Genomic DNA, 16,570 nt, shown 5'->3' with positions numbered 1-16,570 from the left:
TATCCAGGCAGTCTTGAAAACTTCCAAGGACGGAGGCTGCACAGGCTCTATGGGCAATCAGTTTGCAGGGTGGAAAGTCCATTTCTCTTAGAAGAAAGGTAAGGCTCATCACGGTAAGGCTCTTAACAACCAGAAAGTCCAGAATTAAACTAAATTACTATTAGCCACCTCTACCTGCAGGCTAAGGAATGTCTGGGGCCTAATTCAGCCAGAGGGTGTATGTTTTCACTAGGGAACACTTGGAGTTTGTACTTATTAGTACCACAAGCTGAGACCAAAAAGTGCAGGTACTTGAACTAATGATACAGCCTGGTGAAACTCGGTATTACTGGGGGAGAGAAAAGGGAGGAGGGAGAGCAATAAAATCTAACTTGTGGATATTGAAGGATGCACGCTGATTTAGAAAAAAGGTAAATCAAATGAAGGAATGAAATCCAATGAAATGGATAATCTGAATTCATATTATACAGTGTAATGTAATCCGAGTTACAAGAGTTGGGGAGGGACCAGGAAGGATGAAGCACAACTGACCAAAACCACTTTGGGATTGCTTTGTGGTGAAACTGGGAATCTGTATGAGCACCTAATGCAATGGAAAGAGCTGCCACTATATGTACCTACGTTGTCAGAGAGATTCATCCCAAAAGAAATTCTGTTGTTATGGGAAAGTTTAACGTCCAGATTTAGCCTGATAAAAATGTTACGGGGAAGTGCAGATGTGGGTTAGAGCTGAGTCTGTCTGAAAGCACGGAGTCTTTTACTTCAGGCATTGATTTGTGATCCCTGGTCTTCACAAATTACGCCTTTGAAATCCTCGCCAAAAATAAATACCTGTAGATAGTTTGTTTTCTGCTTAAGAGATTACTGTAGCTGTATTACCAGTAGAACTGAATGCTTTTAAAAATTGGAAACAGTTGTGCATTGAAGTCCTGTTTTGCTCTGATTCAGTATGCCAGAGAACCAAAATAGCAAGATATTTAGTGACAGATATAATTGCTAAGTGAGGAGGGAGGCCAGGTTTTTAATATTGCATTTTAGATGTATCAAGTTAACAGAACTGGGAAGTAATTAGACTGCTACTGGCAATCTTGTATTATCCCACATGGTGTCATCACGTTGCAGGGACTATTTTAATGAATTTGAAGTGTGCTGGTAAAATTGGTTCCAGGATGTAGCAGAAAAACTACCAGGTACGTGAGAATCTTTTCCCTCTCCACTGCCCCAAAACAATGGTAGCTGTGTGCTGCTAAGAGAAAGCTAGCACATATTTGCAGGTCGTGTTCATACACATCCTTATTTTTTTTCTGAGTCCTTAATTCTGCTTCACCACCTCTGCTGCATATTAGAGCAGATTGACTTGAGAGGAGTAATTACCAAGAGCTTCATTACGAACCCTTGCTGGTACTGTGTCACTGTATTCCATTTGCCAGAAAGATAGAAGGATGATAATTAAGAAGCAAAGCATCTTCCAGTGGGTATTTTATAGCAGTCAACTGATATGAGGAAACCTCTGCTGTCAGTCATCCTTGTGTAGCATAGTCCAGATCCCTCTTGAGGTAATATACAGCAGAGCTTGGTTCTGGGGGTGTATTCATAACTTTTAAACCATATTTATCTATTTATTTTCTTTACAAATTGTTACAGAAACATGTAGCTGAGTGTCTAAATCTGCAGTTGTAATTCAGGTTGGCTGCTCCTTACACATAAGAGCAAGTAATGGGCTGACTCTTATAAGGAGTAGTCAGTGTGGCAAGAGCTGTACAAAAGGTAAAATTGATCTATTACATTGAAAAATAATCACCATAGAAATCTGAGTGAGACTGGACTTCAGGTCTATGACTGAAATATTACAGAATTTTGCTCTTATCACTACCTGTAGGGAAGCCTAGCAAATAATTCCAAATGTCAGACAGAATTAAAGATAAATCTATGTATTGGTAGGCTATTTTGCTGTGTCTGCTAGATGCAAATGTATTGAATAGTTGGACATTTTCTTCCAAATTAAATTTGTGGCATGAAAGAAAAATAAACAAAAATACAAAATAATAAATAAACAAAAATAATAACTTATTAATAGCCGCCTGAAAATCCAGTTTGTGGAGTTGGAACCCCCTGAATCTCAGTACTTTTCATAGCTACTTGCTTAAAAGCCATTAACGTATGCAAAATGACAAACTGTTGATTAAAGGAAAGACTATCAGCTGCCTGCTTTGATGGATTTCCTCTTCTGGTCTCCTTTTGAGTTATGAGACTTTGTCCTCAAAATGAAGAATTTTGTCTATTTGAGCTCCACGGGGGAATGTGTGATGGCAGATGAAGTGGCAGCTGTATGTCGTGAAATACAATTACAGTTATCCTCATAGTGATTGGTTTTAGTGGAAATATCCAGGACTGGAAATATCCAGAACTGGTGTAAATCAACATGGGTATTTATAGGGCTGTATATATATACATGGGCTGTGTTTGAGTTGTTGTACTGCTGCTGTAATGGGTTGTAGCACTGCTTTCAGAAAAAGGTCTTTGGGAAATTGTCAGGTTGTAGCACACCCAGAAGCAAGCTTTACTTAGAGACACGGGTTTAATTTTTAGAATTGAGACATAATCAAATTTCCAAATTTCACTACAAGTAGACTAAGAGTACTCAAAGCTTGAAAGCCATATAAATTCTTTTTAAAGTCCAAATAGTTTCATACTTAATGCCCAAGGCAGTGGTATGACTAATTTAACAGTTTCATCTGTGACAAAGTTAGATTGAAGAGCTGACAAAAATTATGAGTTCATTTTTTTAATACAATGAATTATGCTTCATATTGTCTTCTGGCTTTTCATATAGAAACATGGCATCAAAAATGCATCAAGAAATATTCTCTGCAGACCACCATATGTTACCAATTCCTACAGCAAACTAAAGAAGACCTGATGGTTTCACTGTTAAAATTGTAGGATTAAAATCTTTCTACTGACTGCTTAGCATACGATTTTAATTACTCTTGCCTTCCCAGTGCTGTTGCACTAAGAAAAAACACCTTTGGATGTTTGAGCTGTAGTTGTCCTAATAAATGATTATTGCTTGCATATCAGAGAGATGCCCTCGCCTCGTCCTTTCTGAATTAGTCTCAGATTCTTTATATTCTGCTCTCTGAACGATTCCAGAAAGCTCATTGTTTCTGGAAATCCAATCATGATTTTCCATTAGGTTTAATTTAAAATGTTTTGACTAAATTTTCTCTGCTCCTCTTTCTGTTTAGCAGCCATTAGAAGTAATACATTACACGGAAATGACGGAAATTTCAGATTCATGCATTCTTCATTAGACTTTTTCTGTAGCCTGCCAAACCTGTAGTGATCGATTATTTTGCATTATAGATATATCATATCTCTGATGATGTGGTAAATATTTAGTGGGAAGATCATATTTTAACTTAGATAGAAATGGCTGTAAATAAGTATTATTATTTTTTTGATTTCTACTTATGTTACTTTTTAAGTAAGAGTAGGGTATTCACGTAAATTTGAAGAACAGATTTCTTTGATAGCTGCTGGTGAATTTTGCAGACAATGCACTCATTATTTTCTGTTTCTATTCAATATGGTACTTGTAACATTTCAGATAGGGAGATACTTGGTCTGAGGAGTATTTTGTGACATTATGGTGATTTGAAAGACGTGGTATCTGGAAAATCTTTATGGGGCTTCCAGTCAAACCTCACTTCTATCTAACTCCTCCTTCATTAATTTTTATAGTCTCTTCTGAGTTGGCTTGAACTTGTTTAGAAATGCCATTTGGCTCATCCAATTTAATTGAATGTTATTAATTAAATTGCATTTACCTACAACCTTGGCACTAACACCCTTCATGTGCAGCTGGAAATATTGTATTTAGTTACAAAGCAGTTGAGTAATTGTTAGCAGATGAAAGTTAGCAGGCTTCTATTAAAGTTTTTGTTGTCTAATGGCTTGAAAAGAAAGCGAGGTTCCACTAATCAATTACAATTTTTTATGATTTACTACAGTTAAAATTTCAAATTAATTTTGTAGGTTTCTTATTCTGCATTTTTATTTGTGTTTTGCGTAGTTTGCAGCCTAGATAGAAATTTATTTTTCTGGCAAATGAGGTTGAAAGAAGCTACTTCAGTAGGTTCAGTAGTAATGCAGTGTTTTGCTCTACTGGTTTTGCAGATGAATTGATACACTCAAGAGGACAAGAAACATGTATTTTAGCACTTAAAGTACTATGCTGTTGCTCATGAATTTTGCATGGCTGTGGATTCCAAAAGCCAGAATGTAAAGGAGATGCTAGGCTTGCTAAATCTGATGACTGAATGCTGAGTCAAGCCTCAGACTGGATTTCTCTCTGCTATTAATGCTCGCGTCACTGTTATTAATGTATTTCTTTTTTCTTTCTTCTTTTAGCTATTTCTGGCTAAGTAGGTATATGGGATTCCTTTTGACACTGTAAAACTGATCTGGAGAATAAGATAAGCAGCTCAAGATTGCTGAAGTCATTATTTGTCAGCTGGCATTAGCACAGATGCAAAATGTTTGCTGTTAGGCTTGTGGTGGGAGAGTTTACAGAGATCAGGGTAAGCACAAACAGTCCAACAGGAGTGAGAACCGAATCAGGCAATGGCCAGGGCAAGTGCTCATTCCCTGGACACATGAAACTTGTGCCAGCTAGTCTGCTGTTTGCTTGCCTGTCTTCCTCAGAGGATGTGTACGGGGAATAGGAGATGTGCCAAGGGAAGGTGATGATGTTTCACTGTCTTCTCTTGCCCATTCCCCTAGCATTAAAGAATATTGGCACAAAGAAGTTCACAAAGAAGTTCAATCCATTCTTTCCAGCTGATGGATCTGTGGTTGTGGTGGTTTAAGCCTGCTGGGAATGACAGAAAAGTTTTTCTTTCGGTGTTCCTTTCAGATGAAATGTCAGCAGTTCTTGCATGAAGTGTATGTATCTTGTTTCTACCTGTCACTGGCTCAGCAAGTGAAGGAATTAATTAATAAACTTCATAGGTTACAACAGTGCTAAATATTACAGAATTAATAAAAGGTGGTACTGGAAATTTTTGAGTTGGACTAAACTAGGTCAAGAGGCTCTGGACAGATGTCTGCAGTGATCCATTCAGGCAGAATGCCTGAAATCTCTGAAGGAATCAACTGCAGAACGGGGATCTACTTGCAAATGCACCATGGAAAACTGAAAGCCCTCTAATTTTTTATTTTGCTCATTCTGGGGGTAAATGAACTTTTCTCCCATCCCTTTGGCTATTTAATGATTTGCAGAGAATCCATCCTGCACGTTTCTTTCTCTGCCACAGGTTGTGGACCAAATTTTTGTTCTGTTGAAATCTAGGGGTAACAGAACTGTCTCAAAACTTTTCTTCAGGCTTTTTGCAGCCTGTGTTGGACAAGACTGAGGGCTGTGCTGCAGTTTATTGCAAAGACTGTAAGGAGCTGAGCATCTCTCCTAAAATAGATGGAGCAGAGCTGTGCCTACCTGAGACAGTACCTTGTCAAGCGTACCACCCCGGTGCTGGGAAGGATGCTGGCCTCTGTACACCTCTGCATGAGGGCAGCCTCTTTGCTGAAATCTCACCCGCAGTATTACGTGGATTGTCCACGGTGTGGTTTCTGTGTTCCTTGTGTTAGGGAATTAAGTGACCAGCTCCTTGCCCGCGCCGCTGCTTCTGTCAGATCTTCTGTCGTAAGCACAGCAGTACCAGTCCAGCCGCAGTCCCTGGATTGAGCTGGATGTGAACATTGCGTGTGCTGCCAACCACCAGATGGCCTGATGTCTGAGTTGGTAAAAATAGTAGCATGCTACTGGAATAATTATAGCACCCGTAGACTGAGCTCACAGATAGGTACTAAGTGATGAATACCAGAGAAAGGAAATAGAACTTCTGGAGAAAAAAAAAATGTACATATAGAAATCAATTCTTATGTAATGCTTCAAACAGTAAAATTGCTCTTGCTGTCTGTGCATCTGTTTTTAGTATTTTGCTATTTTCTAATAGAATTGTATATGAAGAGCTACTTGTAAAGTGGAGTTATGGGTATATCAATACTGTAATAGATTGGCTATTACTGTTTGTGCAGGGAAAATCAAAGCCTTAAATCCTGTAGTATTTATAAGCAAGAGGAACTCCATCTCAAAGTAGTATTAGTCTATGTTTGAACTAAACAGAATTTCCTCTTTGACTGTGAAGTTCTGGGTATGCATTACCTGCTTTGTAAGCACCTCCTTGTGCCCATGTCCCATCCAAAACGATTATTCTGTTACTTCATTGTCTCTTTGATGGCCCATTTGTGTGCTTTTTCTAAAACCAGATTGTGGGGCAGGATCAAAAAGTCTAATTCCACACAGCACCTGATTTGGTGAGGCTCTGTGCCTTATTTCTGATGTTTAGGTATCAAGAGACCCCTGGACAGCCTGTGAAGAGATCCTAGTGACCTAACCTGCTGGATTTTTTTAATAGTTATGTTTGATTAATTTATTTATTTATGGAGATCTGGGGAGGAAACAGAGGTTTCACATTCTGTTATGCTACCGTCCAGATTTACCAAACATCTTCCCTGGTTTGGTAAAGAGGATGAAGTTCCCCTGCTTATTTCTAATGCCACACAAAACAACAACAACAACAAAAAAGAACAGAGAAACTGACCTCTAGAGGACTGTGTGGTAAGTCATCAGGAGCAGCGGAGGCATGTCTTTTTGCCTCACTCATACTCTGAAACATCATCTGGTCTACCCTGTCTTCTCACATACAATCCAAGTTTTAAGAACTGGGAAGGATCCAGATGGCTCTTTTTTTGAGAGATGCCTCTTTTTTTTTTTTTTTTTTCTTCCTCTTCTTTAATCCAAGTCTCTAATTACATAAGATTTTTTATCATTAAAAAATTAGTTGTGTGGTACCCATCAGCAGAAGGAGAGTTGAAAACTCCAAATATATTTGTAGCAAATTTTTAACCCTTTTTATTTTATTATTTTTTCTCCACAGAGCTTGTGTTATCTTGGGCGTCATATTCCTCCTATCATCTATATGTATTGTGATCAAAGCCATCCACGATCTAGCGAAGAAGGTGCTTCCAGAAGTGGTAAGGTGATTCATGTTCTTTAAAATGTTCTCTTTACACTGCCAGTGAAACTGAGAAAGGCCAACATTTCCTTTTAACAAGCTCTGTTGAACTTGGTGAAGCTGTAGCAGGTGCAGATCCTGTTGTACAGGTCCTGATCTTCAAGCAGTATTTTTTTTATGTGTGATGGACTCTAGTCTTTATAGGTTTTTATAGGCTTGACTCCATCTTCTCCTCTTCATATTTACCTTTACAGGCCAAATCTTTCTCAGCATAATGACTTAAAACTTTTATACAGGTTTTTATCCAGGAATAGGAGTTCACTTAAAGTGAGGCAGAAGAAAGTGGTAGAATTATGAGAGGAGAAGCTTTCCACAGTTTAGTACTCCAGTACCTGCAGTATTTTACTTTTAATGTGGAAAAATGTATTTTTGGATTCTATTTTTTTTGTTTTCCAGCTTTTGCCTCCAATTCCACAGCCATGTACGAGTAGCAAGAATGAAACAGGTGAGGGGAGCATACTGGGTGAAAGAGCTGTCTTTTCAACTGGCTCGCCATGGAGCATCACAAAGGGCTTTTCTCCTGTTCTCTGCTTTCTTTTGGTTACGAAAGCCAGCCCACCAATAGAGCAGCTCTCTGCAGCAGCCTTTCTCTCAGTTCTGCTCTGTCCTCTCCTGCTTGCTTCCTTCCAGTAGTGGTTATTAACTTCCCTGAGCTCTACTCATCCAAATCACTGGAAGAGCCATTTGGCAATGGTTCCACTCCCAGAAGACCCTTCCTAATGTGCTCAAACAAAATTAGGCTTTGGTTCAAGCATTGCATATACAACATGACTTGGACCTTTTGCATTCAGCCTTCATGAAGTTTGGTCTGTATACATATTAAATTTGGTCTGTATATTGGCTTCTCCCCAACAAGTACCATTATTCACATATCGTTGGAGGGAAGCCTCAATGCCTTGCTTTCAACCAGGAGATGGAGGCAGAGCTGGAAAAAGAGCCAAAATGGAATTTGAACCTGTTATCCACTGATAGCATTGCAGATGACTTCTGGGTACTGTATGCTCATGGAAACTTCTAAGTAGAAGCTGGGCAACTACAGTATTATTTTCACTAGTTTTGTGAAGTTTGGGCAACCACGAGTAGCATAGCAAAAGCCCATGAATTACTGAATTGCAGCCAGGTGCATTGTTTGCCTACAGGTGATTCATGTTTTCTTTGCATTTCACTTTCCCTCTTTTCCACTCTTCAGAATTTACTGCCTCCTCAGCTCTGCCAGCATAAGAGCACATGTAGTTGTTCCCCAGCCTGGTTCTGTCAAAATGATCTAGGTTAGCTTAAATGCTTTTGTTAGTCAGTTCTCTAGTTCAACCAAAGCATTTTGACAGAACTGGGTTAGGGAGTGAGCATGGATACCATTGTGCCAATAAGGCTGAAGGAGATCTTGGTAAGGGTGAGGGAAGACCCTGCATTGAAGGCCAGTTGAAGATGGACAACCTCTTAACTTGGCTCGACCCAAACAGTGCATCTGGCTGCAGTTTGACTCCTGTTTAGTGAGAAAATCCAATATAAATACATATTGACTGTGCAAAGCAGAAATAAGTTAAGAAGGGAGGCCTTGATTAAAAATAAAAGACCCATTTGGCGACTTGATGGTAGTATACATCAGATTAATTTAGATGGCTCAGTCTAATTCATTCATTGTGCCCTAGTAATTTCAGCAGTAGGAACAAAATTTTAAAAGGTATGGCATCTATATCTCACTCTTCCATCATTACAGGTATCATCTGCAGGTGAGGGTTCTGTTTCTTACACAGGAAGAATTTTTTTATTTGCACCATTAAAGTTAGATATGAATTTAAGACATGTTGTGCTTCCTCACATTTTGACTTCTATTTTTTGAAATGTACTTACAGCAGGAATAAAATATGAAATCTACTGAAAGGTATCCTCAAAGAGCAAATCCCACCATGTTTCCAGTGTCCTGTAGAATAATTTGTACAGATACCTTAGGTCACAGACTATTTTGCATTCAGATTTTGGTGGCCTAAAAACTGCTCATCTTGTGCCTAAAAGCTGCTCATCTGCAGCTGCCCAGGCAATATCATTAACTTCTTAGAAGAGCAGAAATCTGCTCAAATGAAATGAGTAGTGGAAGAAGTTTCTTCATCTACTTTTATCTAGGCTGGTATCTTCTACTTCTCGGACTACCAGAGAATTAATCACTAATAAAACCAATTTCTGTAACATCATATAACCTAGACATATATGGAAAAAGAACATTTTCTGCTATGTCCTTTTGTTTAGTAATAAACTAACCTGTTCTGCATCAAATAATGACATGAACTATTTTCTGATGGTGATTTCTGTATCATTGGGATTTCATATTAGCATGCTACTCTGATGCCAGGGATGTTATCCTAGTGGCAAGAGCAAGAATAGAACATCAAGACGAAGGAAAGATCAGTGTAACTCCACTGGTGTCCCAAACTGATATAAAAGTAGCATGAAGAACTCCTCACCAGATTAAGATGTAGGTTACAGTGTAAGTGTTCACATCTGAGTCATAATTGCATGATGTTTTCGTACAGTTTGTCTGAATTTGCCTTTCTTGAAGCAAAGGTCATTGAAGGTGTGGGTACTTTTCAGAGCATGGTGTGAAATTTGAGATGTGTGACTTCAGTCTGAGGGGATAATGTGGTTAAACTCAACTGGAAAATGTTGACTTGGTGTTCAGATGCTGAACACAAAACTAGTGATGTCAGTCTTGAAGGCAGAAATGGTTTTGAATGCATTGCTCTACCACTTGTGTGGGATTCCAGATTAACAAGAACGTTAGTGCAGAGCAACAGGACTGACTGCATCACAGCCGGAACAATAAAAGTCTGTTTTTTACATCTTAATTTGTGGGAAACTTCGGTGACTTTGTCAAAGCTACAAATTGGGAGCAGTTATAACTTCTGAGTTCATCTTAATTTGTGCAGGTTTAGGAGAAAACAGTATATGATGTGGACAAATTTAATTTAACAAATGAAACAGATCGAGAAGTCAAGTAACCTTTAGTGAGTTGTAACATGCCATGATTAAAGACCTAAAAGTGTAGTTATAACTTCTGAATCATTCTGGATCACTTATACAAAGTTAATTTTATTCCTTGTTGGATATAAGATATATTGGTTACTTCTCTGTCAGTTCTTAATATGCTTGCAGAGAGAAAGATATTTCCTTAAAAAGAATTTATGAGATCTTCAGAATAGAGATTCTGTTGTCCTTGAAGTGGATGGATCTCAGACAAGTGGCTTTCATGGAAATACTGCTAGCTAGAAAGGATGTAAAATTCACGACTAAGAAATCAATTAAATGCTTTTTCAAGTGTTTGGAACACAGCTTTTATTTATGTGGACATTTAGAAACAGAAGTCTGTAATATTTTTGTCATTTCATATGATGATTTCAGTTGCAGGTCTGCTAATCCTCACCAGGATTCAGACAACCAAAAGGAGAATGACAGGCTTACATATTCATGGAATTTCCAGCTCAGTTTGCAGCACTGGAGCTCAAGTTTAGCTCTGGCTGGCATTTTTCACTCACCTAGCTGAATTCTCTTTTATTATATGCCTAATGTAATTGAAACACACTGAATTACAACACTCCCAAGGTGCATTGGCTTAGAAGAGAGGACAATTAGAGGTACTGACCTTCTGCATTTTTAAATATTCGTTCTGCCTCTCTTTTCTGCTTTTATTAATTTTACCTGTTCCTCTGTGTTAAGTAATAACAAATATTATGTAGTATATATGCTTACAGCATAGATGATTTTTTTTTTTTTCAATTTTTCAAATGTTTCAAAACCCTGGGAAACACAGAGATGCTCTATTTCTATTTTTAGTTCCCTTGCTTGATATACCAAGGACTCTATTTGCCTTGGAAATAGCCTATAAGGTAGAGTATGAATGACCAGACAGATTAACTGGTTTTAAATCTGGTCCATTTTAATAATACATGCTTGTCTGGAATTTTGACTGCTGGTAGTGCATTTGTTTTCTATATGCAACCACAGCAGTGTCCGTGCTGGGTTGGGCTGAAGGCCCTGGTTCCTGTTCTTGTTTCTGACGGCAGCAGGTGCCTGCTGGTCCTGGTTCTGGCCGTCTGCATTTCAGCAAACCCCATGGGTGTGGGGATGCTAGCTTCTGATGCCCTTGTTCTTCTAGGAATTTCTATTAACACTTTTTAAAGCTCTGTAGATTTTTAGTATTGACAACATTACATGATGCTTTAAGTAGGTAATGCAGGAAGAAATATTCCCATTGTGTTTTTTTTTTTTTTTTTTTTTTTTTTTTGAATTTACCACATTCTGACTTCATTTGTTGCCTCCATAATTCCTGTACTGGAAGAGGTAAATGATGGTTACAGCATTTCCCTGTTAATCATCTCCATCCCGGGCGTAAGTCTTCTTCTATTGTATGCTCCACCAGTCTCTTCTGACAGAAGTAGAATCCTTTTCTGTTTAATCCTTCCTCATGTGGGAGGTGCTCATTATCTTTGGTCATCACTGACTTTCTTCATAACTTCCGTTTTAGTTTTGTCTCCATTTTTAGATGGGGATGCCTACAGAGCCCACAGGATTCAAGGTTTAGGAGTCACCAGAGACTGATAGAATATGTTCATTTTACCAAATCACTATTGAGCACTGAACTGATAGCAGAACTTTCATAATTGTAGATTCCAACTCCTGCAGTTAATAGCAAGTTCAGAAATTGTCACTGTTAGATAAACTTAGGATTTTCCCTATGCATATTACTTTATACAATAGTTAAAAAGAAGCCTGCCCTGAGAAATGACATCCTGTATCAGGAGAGTTGGCCAGTGAATTAATTTTTTCACATACTGTGTAATTCTGTGCTTGTATTAATTATATACTTTTTATTATCATGGGAAAAACTTTCTTTTGAAGTAAATGAGAAATATATTAATCCTCAAGGTTTGAAATATAATCCCTTCTGCTAGTGTTTTCAGCATTTGTGACATACAGCAGTGTTTTCTAACAACTGGTCCATAGAATTATATTGTTTATTGTGTTTTTAAATTAATTAATCCATGAAGTAATGAATTAGGTGGTAGATGAGAAAAATGTAGAAGTACTGCAGCTAAAGGGATCTGTTTGTCCAAAAGGTCTGGAAAGCATTAAAATTGAATATATGCAGTGAGAAGCATAATGGATTGTTTTTCTCTCCCATGATTTTAGGAACAACAAAAAGTGCCCGCAGGTGAATTTCCCTTCATACTTCATGCAAGTACTGCCCTGGCAGGGGATGGATGTACAATTCCTCCTGTGTTTCTACAACTACTGTGACAAATACTCTGAAACTAAAAATTATCTCTATATAGGGCAGTCACATTTTGAAAGCTTTGGAAATTACTTTTACTGAGCACCAGAGAACAGAACCATAGAGCTATCTAGGTAGAAAGTGACCTTCAAGATCATCAGGTCCAACTGTCAACCTGACCTTCCAAGTCCCATCACTAAACCATGTCCCTCAGTGCCACATCCACGTGCCTCTACAGGAAAGGCCACTTTACCACCTCCCTGGGTAGCCCATTCCAATGCTTGAAGAAATTTCTTCTCTGTGAAGAAAGTCTTGTAGTGAGGGCCCCACTATTCACGGTGCAGTCTCACCAGGGCTGAGTACAGAGGGACAATCACCTCCCTGGTCCTGCTGGCCATAGTTTCTGATGCAGGCCCACATGGCATCGGCCTTCTTGGCCACCTGGCACACGGCTGGCTCACATTCAGCTGGTGGCTGACCAGCACCCCAGGTCCCTTTCTGCTGGGCAGCTTCCCAGCCACTCTTCCTTGAGCTTGTATGGCTGCATGGCATTGTGTGCTCCAAGTGCAGCACCCGGCCCCTAGCCTTGTTGAAGGCTAAGCAGATTATCTTGTCACAGGAGATCGGGTTAGTCAGGCAGGGTGTACCTTTCATAAAGCCATGCTGACTGCATCCAATCACTCGATTGTCCAGTATGTGCCGTGAGATGACATTCCAGGTGATCAGCTCCATGGCCTTCCCTTGTACTGAGGTCAGACAGACAGGCCTGTAATTTCCTGGATCCTCCTTCCTGCCCTTGTAGATTGACTCCACATTTCCTAACCTCTGGTCAACTGGGACCTCCCTGGTTAGCCAGGGCTGTAAATGATGAGCATACAGCTTTTGTGTACCTTCCAGAGAGGATCTGACTGACATCTAACCTTGCCTTGAGTTTGCTGAGATGCTTCATTTTCCTTTGGAGACAAATCTGCGTGGGTGTCTATGTAGACGCAGTTCGTGCATGCATCAACACATATGCGCAAGTCATTTTCTTTATCAAGCTGTGACCTCCTTTCTCATTTGTCTGAAAATGTTTTTAATTAAAGCTTTCATATTTTATGAATTTAGAGATGTGATGACATTTTACACTTGTTTTGGAACATGTTGTTTTTGAAAGAAATCATACTGTTCCTCTCCTATTCTTATAATACAGCTAAGATGCTTAAATGTTTCGTTAAGATTTCCTGAAAAATAGTGGATATACATGTGCTGTGCAGAACCTGTGCAGTGCCCTCAGCTCTCACTTAAGTGTGTAACACTGTCTTGAACTTTCTGTGTGTGGGTTATACAGTGCATCTGCCCAAACACTGTGAATATGGTTGTCATTAGGGATACTATGTGCAAGTTACTGTACACCTGAAAAACTTGAAAAAATACAGAAGGCTCACAAAATCCTTTAAAAACTTTTTTCACAGGAAGGAGTGATGTGACATTACAGCTACAAATTCCACTTTTTTTTTTTTTTTTTTTTTTTTTTTTCCTTATTTCTTACGTAGCTGTGAAGCTTTATTTTTGTAGGGTCTGTTTCAGCATGACATGCCAAAGTTGTTAAGTTGTTATTTCACTTACATATCCTTGACTCCTAAGGAAATTTGTTTTCACTCATCAGTTTGTTTTTTTTTTTTCTTCTTGTCTTTTTCTTTGTTCCTAATACACATGCTGGAATTGTTAGAAGAAGTAGACCAGCTGCTCTTCCTTTCTGGCTTATTTGGAACTAAGCTTTCTGATAATTTTAGCAATCCTTCATTACATCCTACACATTAAGTTAATCAACATTTGGCATTTGGAATATAAAACCTTCATTCTGTTTACCCTTCCACTTAATTTTAAATGAATCATTCTCAGATTGTATAATTTCATTTATTATTATTTTTTCCTACAATATTGAGTATTGAAGCTAAAATAGAATCACTTCGTAATGGCTCAGAAGTGATTTACTATTTTTTTATAGCTATCGGATTCAGAATATTACCCCTATTGTTCCACACAGCATTTTTTCTCCAGCCAGTGTTGGCCATAATAAGGTAATTCCCAGTAGGAAAAGGAATTGCCATTCCTTTATTGACGTTTCAGAGAGCTAAATCCATACCCAGTACCGACCCTGAGGATTTGGTGCACATGTTTCATTACAAATAAGGAAGAGGAGTGATATTCCATTACATTGATGACGTTATGCTTAGATTTGGGGGTAAATTCTTGTAATTTCTTGATTATTTTTTTTTTTAGTATATTGGGAAATGGGTTTAAAACTCAAATTAAGCATAGTTTTCAAGCATTGTTTTGGGTTTGGATTTGCTAGTGTTAACTCTTGACATCTCTCTGGTAACAACCTTTTTTCATTTACCTCCTTACCTTCCTCATGTCAATCACTATATATTCTTGAATAAAATAAATATAATTTGTGTAAAATGGTGAGATTTAGCTTGACTGTTGCCACAAAGAATGTGCAGACAATTTCTTGTTTATTAAGAAGGCTAAAAAGGCCCAGCCCAGCAACACTGAGAGTGACTCTTTTAATTTCACCTGGGGTTGTAAATCAATATCCATTTACTATTCAGTTACTGCTTGCATTTCCCTAGATAATAGTATAACACATGTAATGTCAATGCAGTTTGGCATTTGTCCTCATTAGTATGGCAAAGGACACTTTTTTGCAAGAGTAAGCAAGCATCACGCCATATTTCTGATATTTCCTGCAAAACAAAGAAGGAAAATGTAATCAGTTTATATACAAAAGACGTGATGCACATCTGATGTGGCGCCTCCAGTGCTTTTATAAATCCCTTATAAGATTAGGCCGTGTGTAATTCTATCATATATTATTGATTAAAGTTGAAGAGGGATCTTGGAGTGGCACAGAGTAGTGTTTTGAGTTCTAGATTGTTGCAAATTCAATCATTTATAATAAATGCATAATATATTTAACAACATCATCAGCTGAATTATAGGTCAATGGCAATTTAGCAATTACTTGTGTTTATGTGTACGTGCCCTTATACATACTTCTCTATACACTTCCAGTCTCTCAGATATATATAATTTATTGCATATAAGTTCAAACCAAAGTACTGTATATATTATACATCAGAATCCTGTTTTGTTACTGTTACAGTAATAGTAGGTGTGGTTTGATGGTTTGTTGTTTGGCCTTTAACAATTAATTTAACGCTAAAACACACATGTTGTTACAGGTTGCTGAGAATGTTGCAGATACACAAAAAAATGTGAAATTTAGATGATACCTTTTTCCCTAAATTGTGGCTTACTAGCTAATTGAGGTGATGGATGAACAGCCTTGTTTTCAGGTCTTGCTGTGGTGATACGAAGTGAGTGTTGGTGACTGCCAGCCATGTGGTAGGTTATGTGACAGGGATTGCTGGCCTCAGTCTCCCCCTAATTGGAGAAGTGACAGTCTCACTAAAGAAACGTTTCCGAGTGTGGGGACAAACACCATTTAATTATGTTTCCTAGCTGATTGGTGCTAAAACAAAACAGAGGAGTTCTGGGAAAGTGTGAAGCGAGGGTGATCCATGAGGCCTGAAGGCCTGTTGCAGGAGTCCCGGCATCACCTCAGGTAATGCCCTGGCATTCAGAGCCCCTCAGTCCTGGGCCATGGTGTCCCTGCGAGCTGCTCTCACCACACGGTGCCTTCCTTATTTCGTCCTGAAGCAGCGCTCTGCTCTGTGGAATTGCTTTGTCACAGTGCCTCAGCACTAAGGATACAAGCTTAAACATTCATAAGAATTTTGTTTTGGAGCTAATAATAGATCTTTGTATCTCCATGTGAAGAGTCTGCTACTTGAGTCAGACGCTGGGCTGTCAGTTTGTTTTCTGACAGTGAAAAGCAATTAAAACTCTTGTCCCTTTTGAAGCTAGCTGGTGAGGTAGGCCCTCTGGCTTCCCAGAAGCTCCCTGTAGACTGATTACATAAACTATTTATTACTTGTGAGAAAGTGCAGTGGAGATTTGGACTTTTTTTAAAAAAAGTGTTTGTGTTAGGAACATCTCTAAGGGGAGGAAACCAAAATCTGGTTAAGGTGCTCCCTGCCAGCCGGCATGCCCAGATGAGGTGAGGACAGGCAGCAGCCAAGGGTACATGGGGGTGGGGACAGGGAACAGGGTGGCAGCA

General features: G+C 38.7%; 1 protein-coding gene across 2 annotated transcripts in view; it reads left to right on the top strand.

Moving 5' to 3' along the window:
* Positions 1-16,570, top strand: part of TMEM163 (transmembrane protein 163) — a 93,254-nt gene that overhangs the window by 65,929 nt on the left and 10,755 nt on the right. For both annotated transcript variants that reach the window (XM_035331873.1, XM_035331872.1), the window contains one exon: positions 7,002-7,098. In XM_035331873.1, the coding sequence (XP_035187764.1) occupies positions 7,002-7,098 (97 nt within the window). The remainder of the gene's footprint in view (positions 1-7,001; positions 7,099-16,570) is intronic.

This window comes from Oxyura jamaicensis, chromosome 7 (assembly GCF_011077185.1).
Source record: "Oxyura jamaicensis isolate SHBP4307 breed ruddy duck chromosome 7, BPBGC_Ojam_1.0, whole genome shotgun sequence".
NCBI classification, from domain to species: domain Eukaryota; kingdom Metazoa; phylum Chordata; class Aves; order Anseriformes; family Anatidae; genus Oxyura; species Oxyura jamaicensis.
Note: the sequence above shows the minus strand (reverse complement) of the source record. Positions and strands in the feature narration are given on the sequence as shown.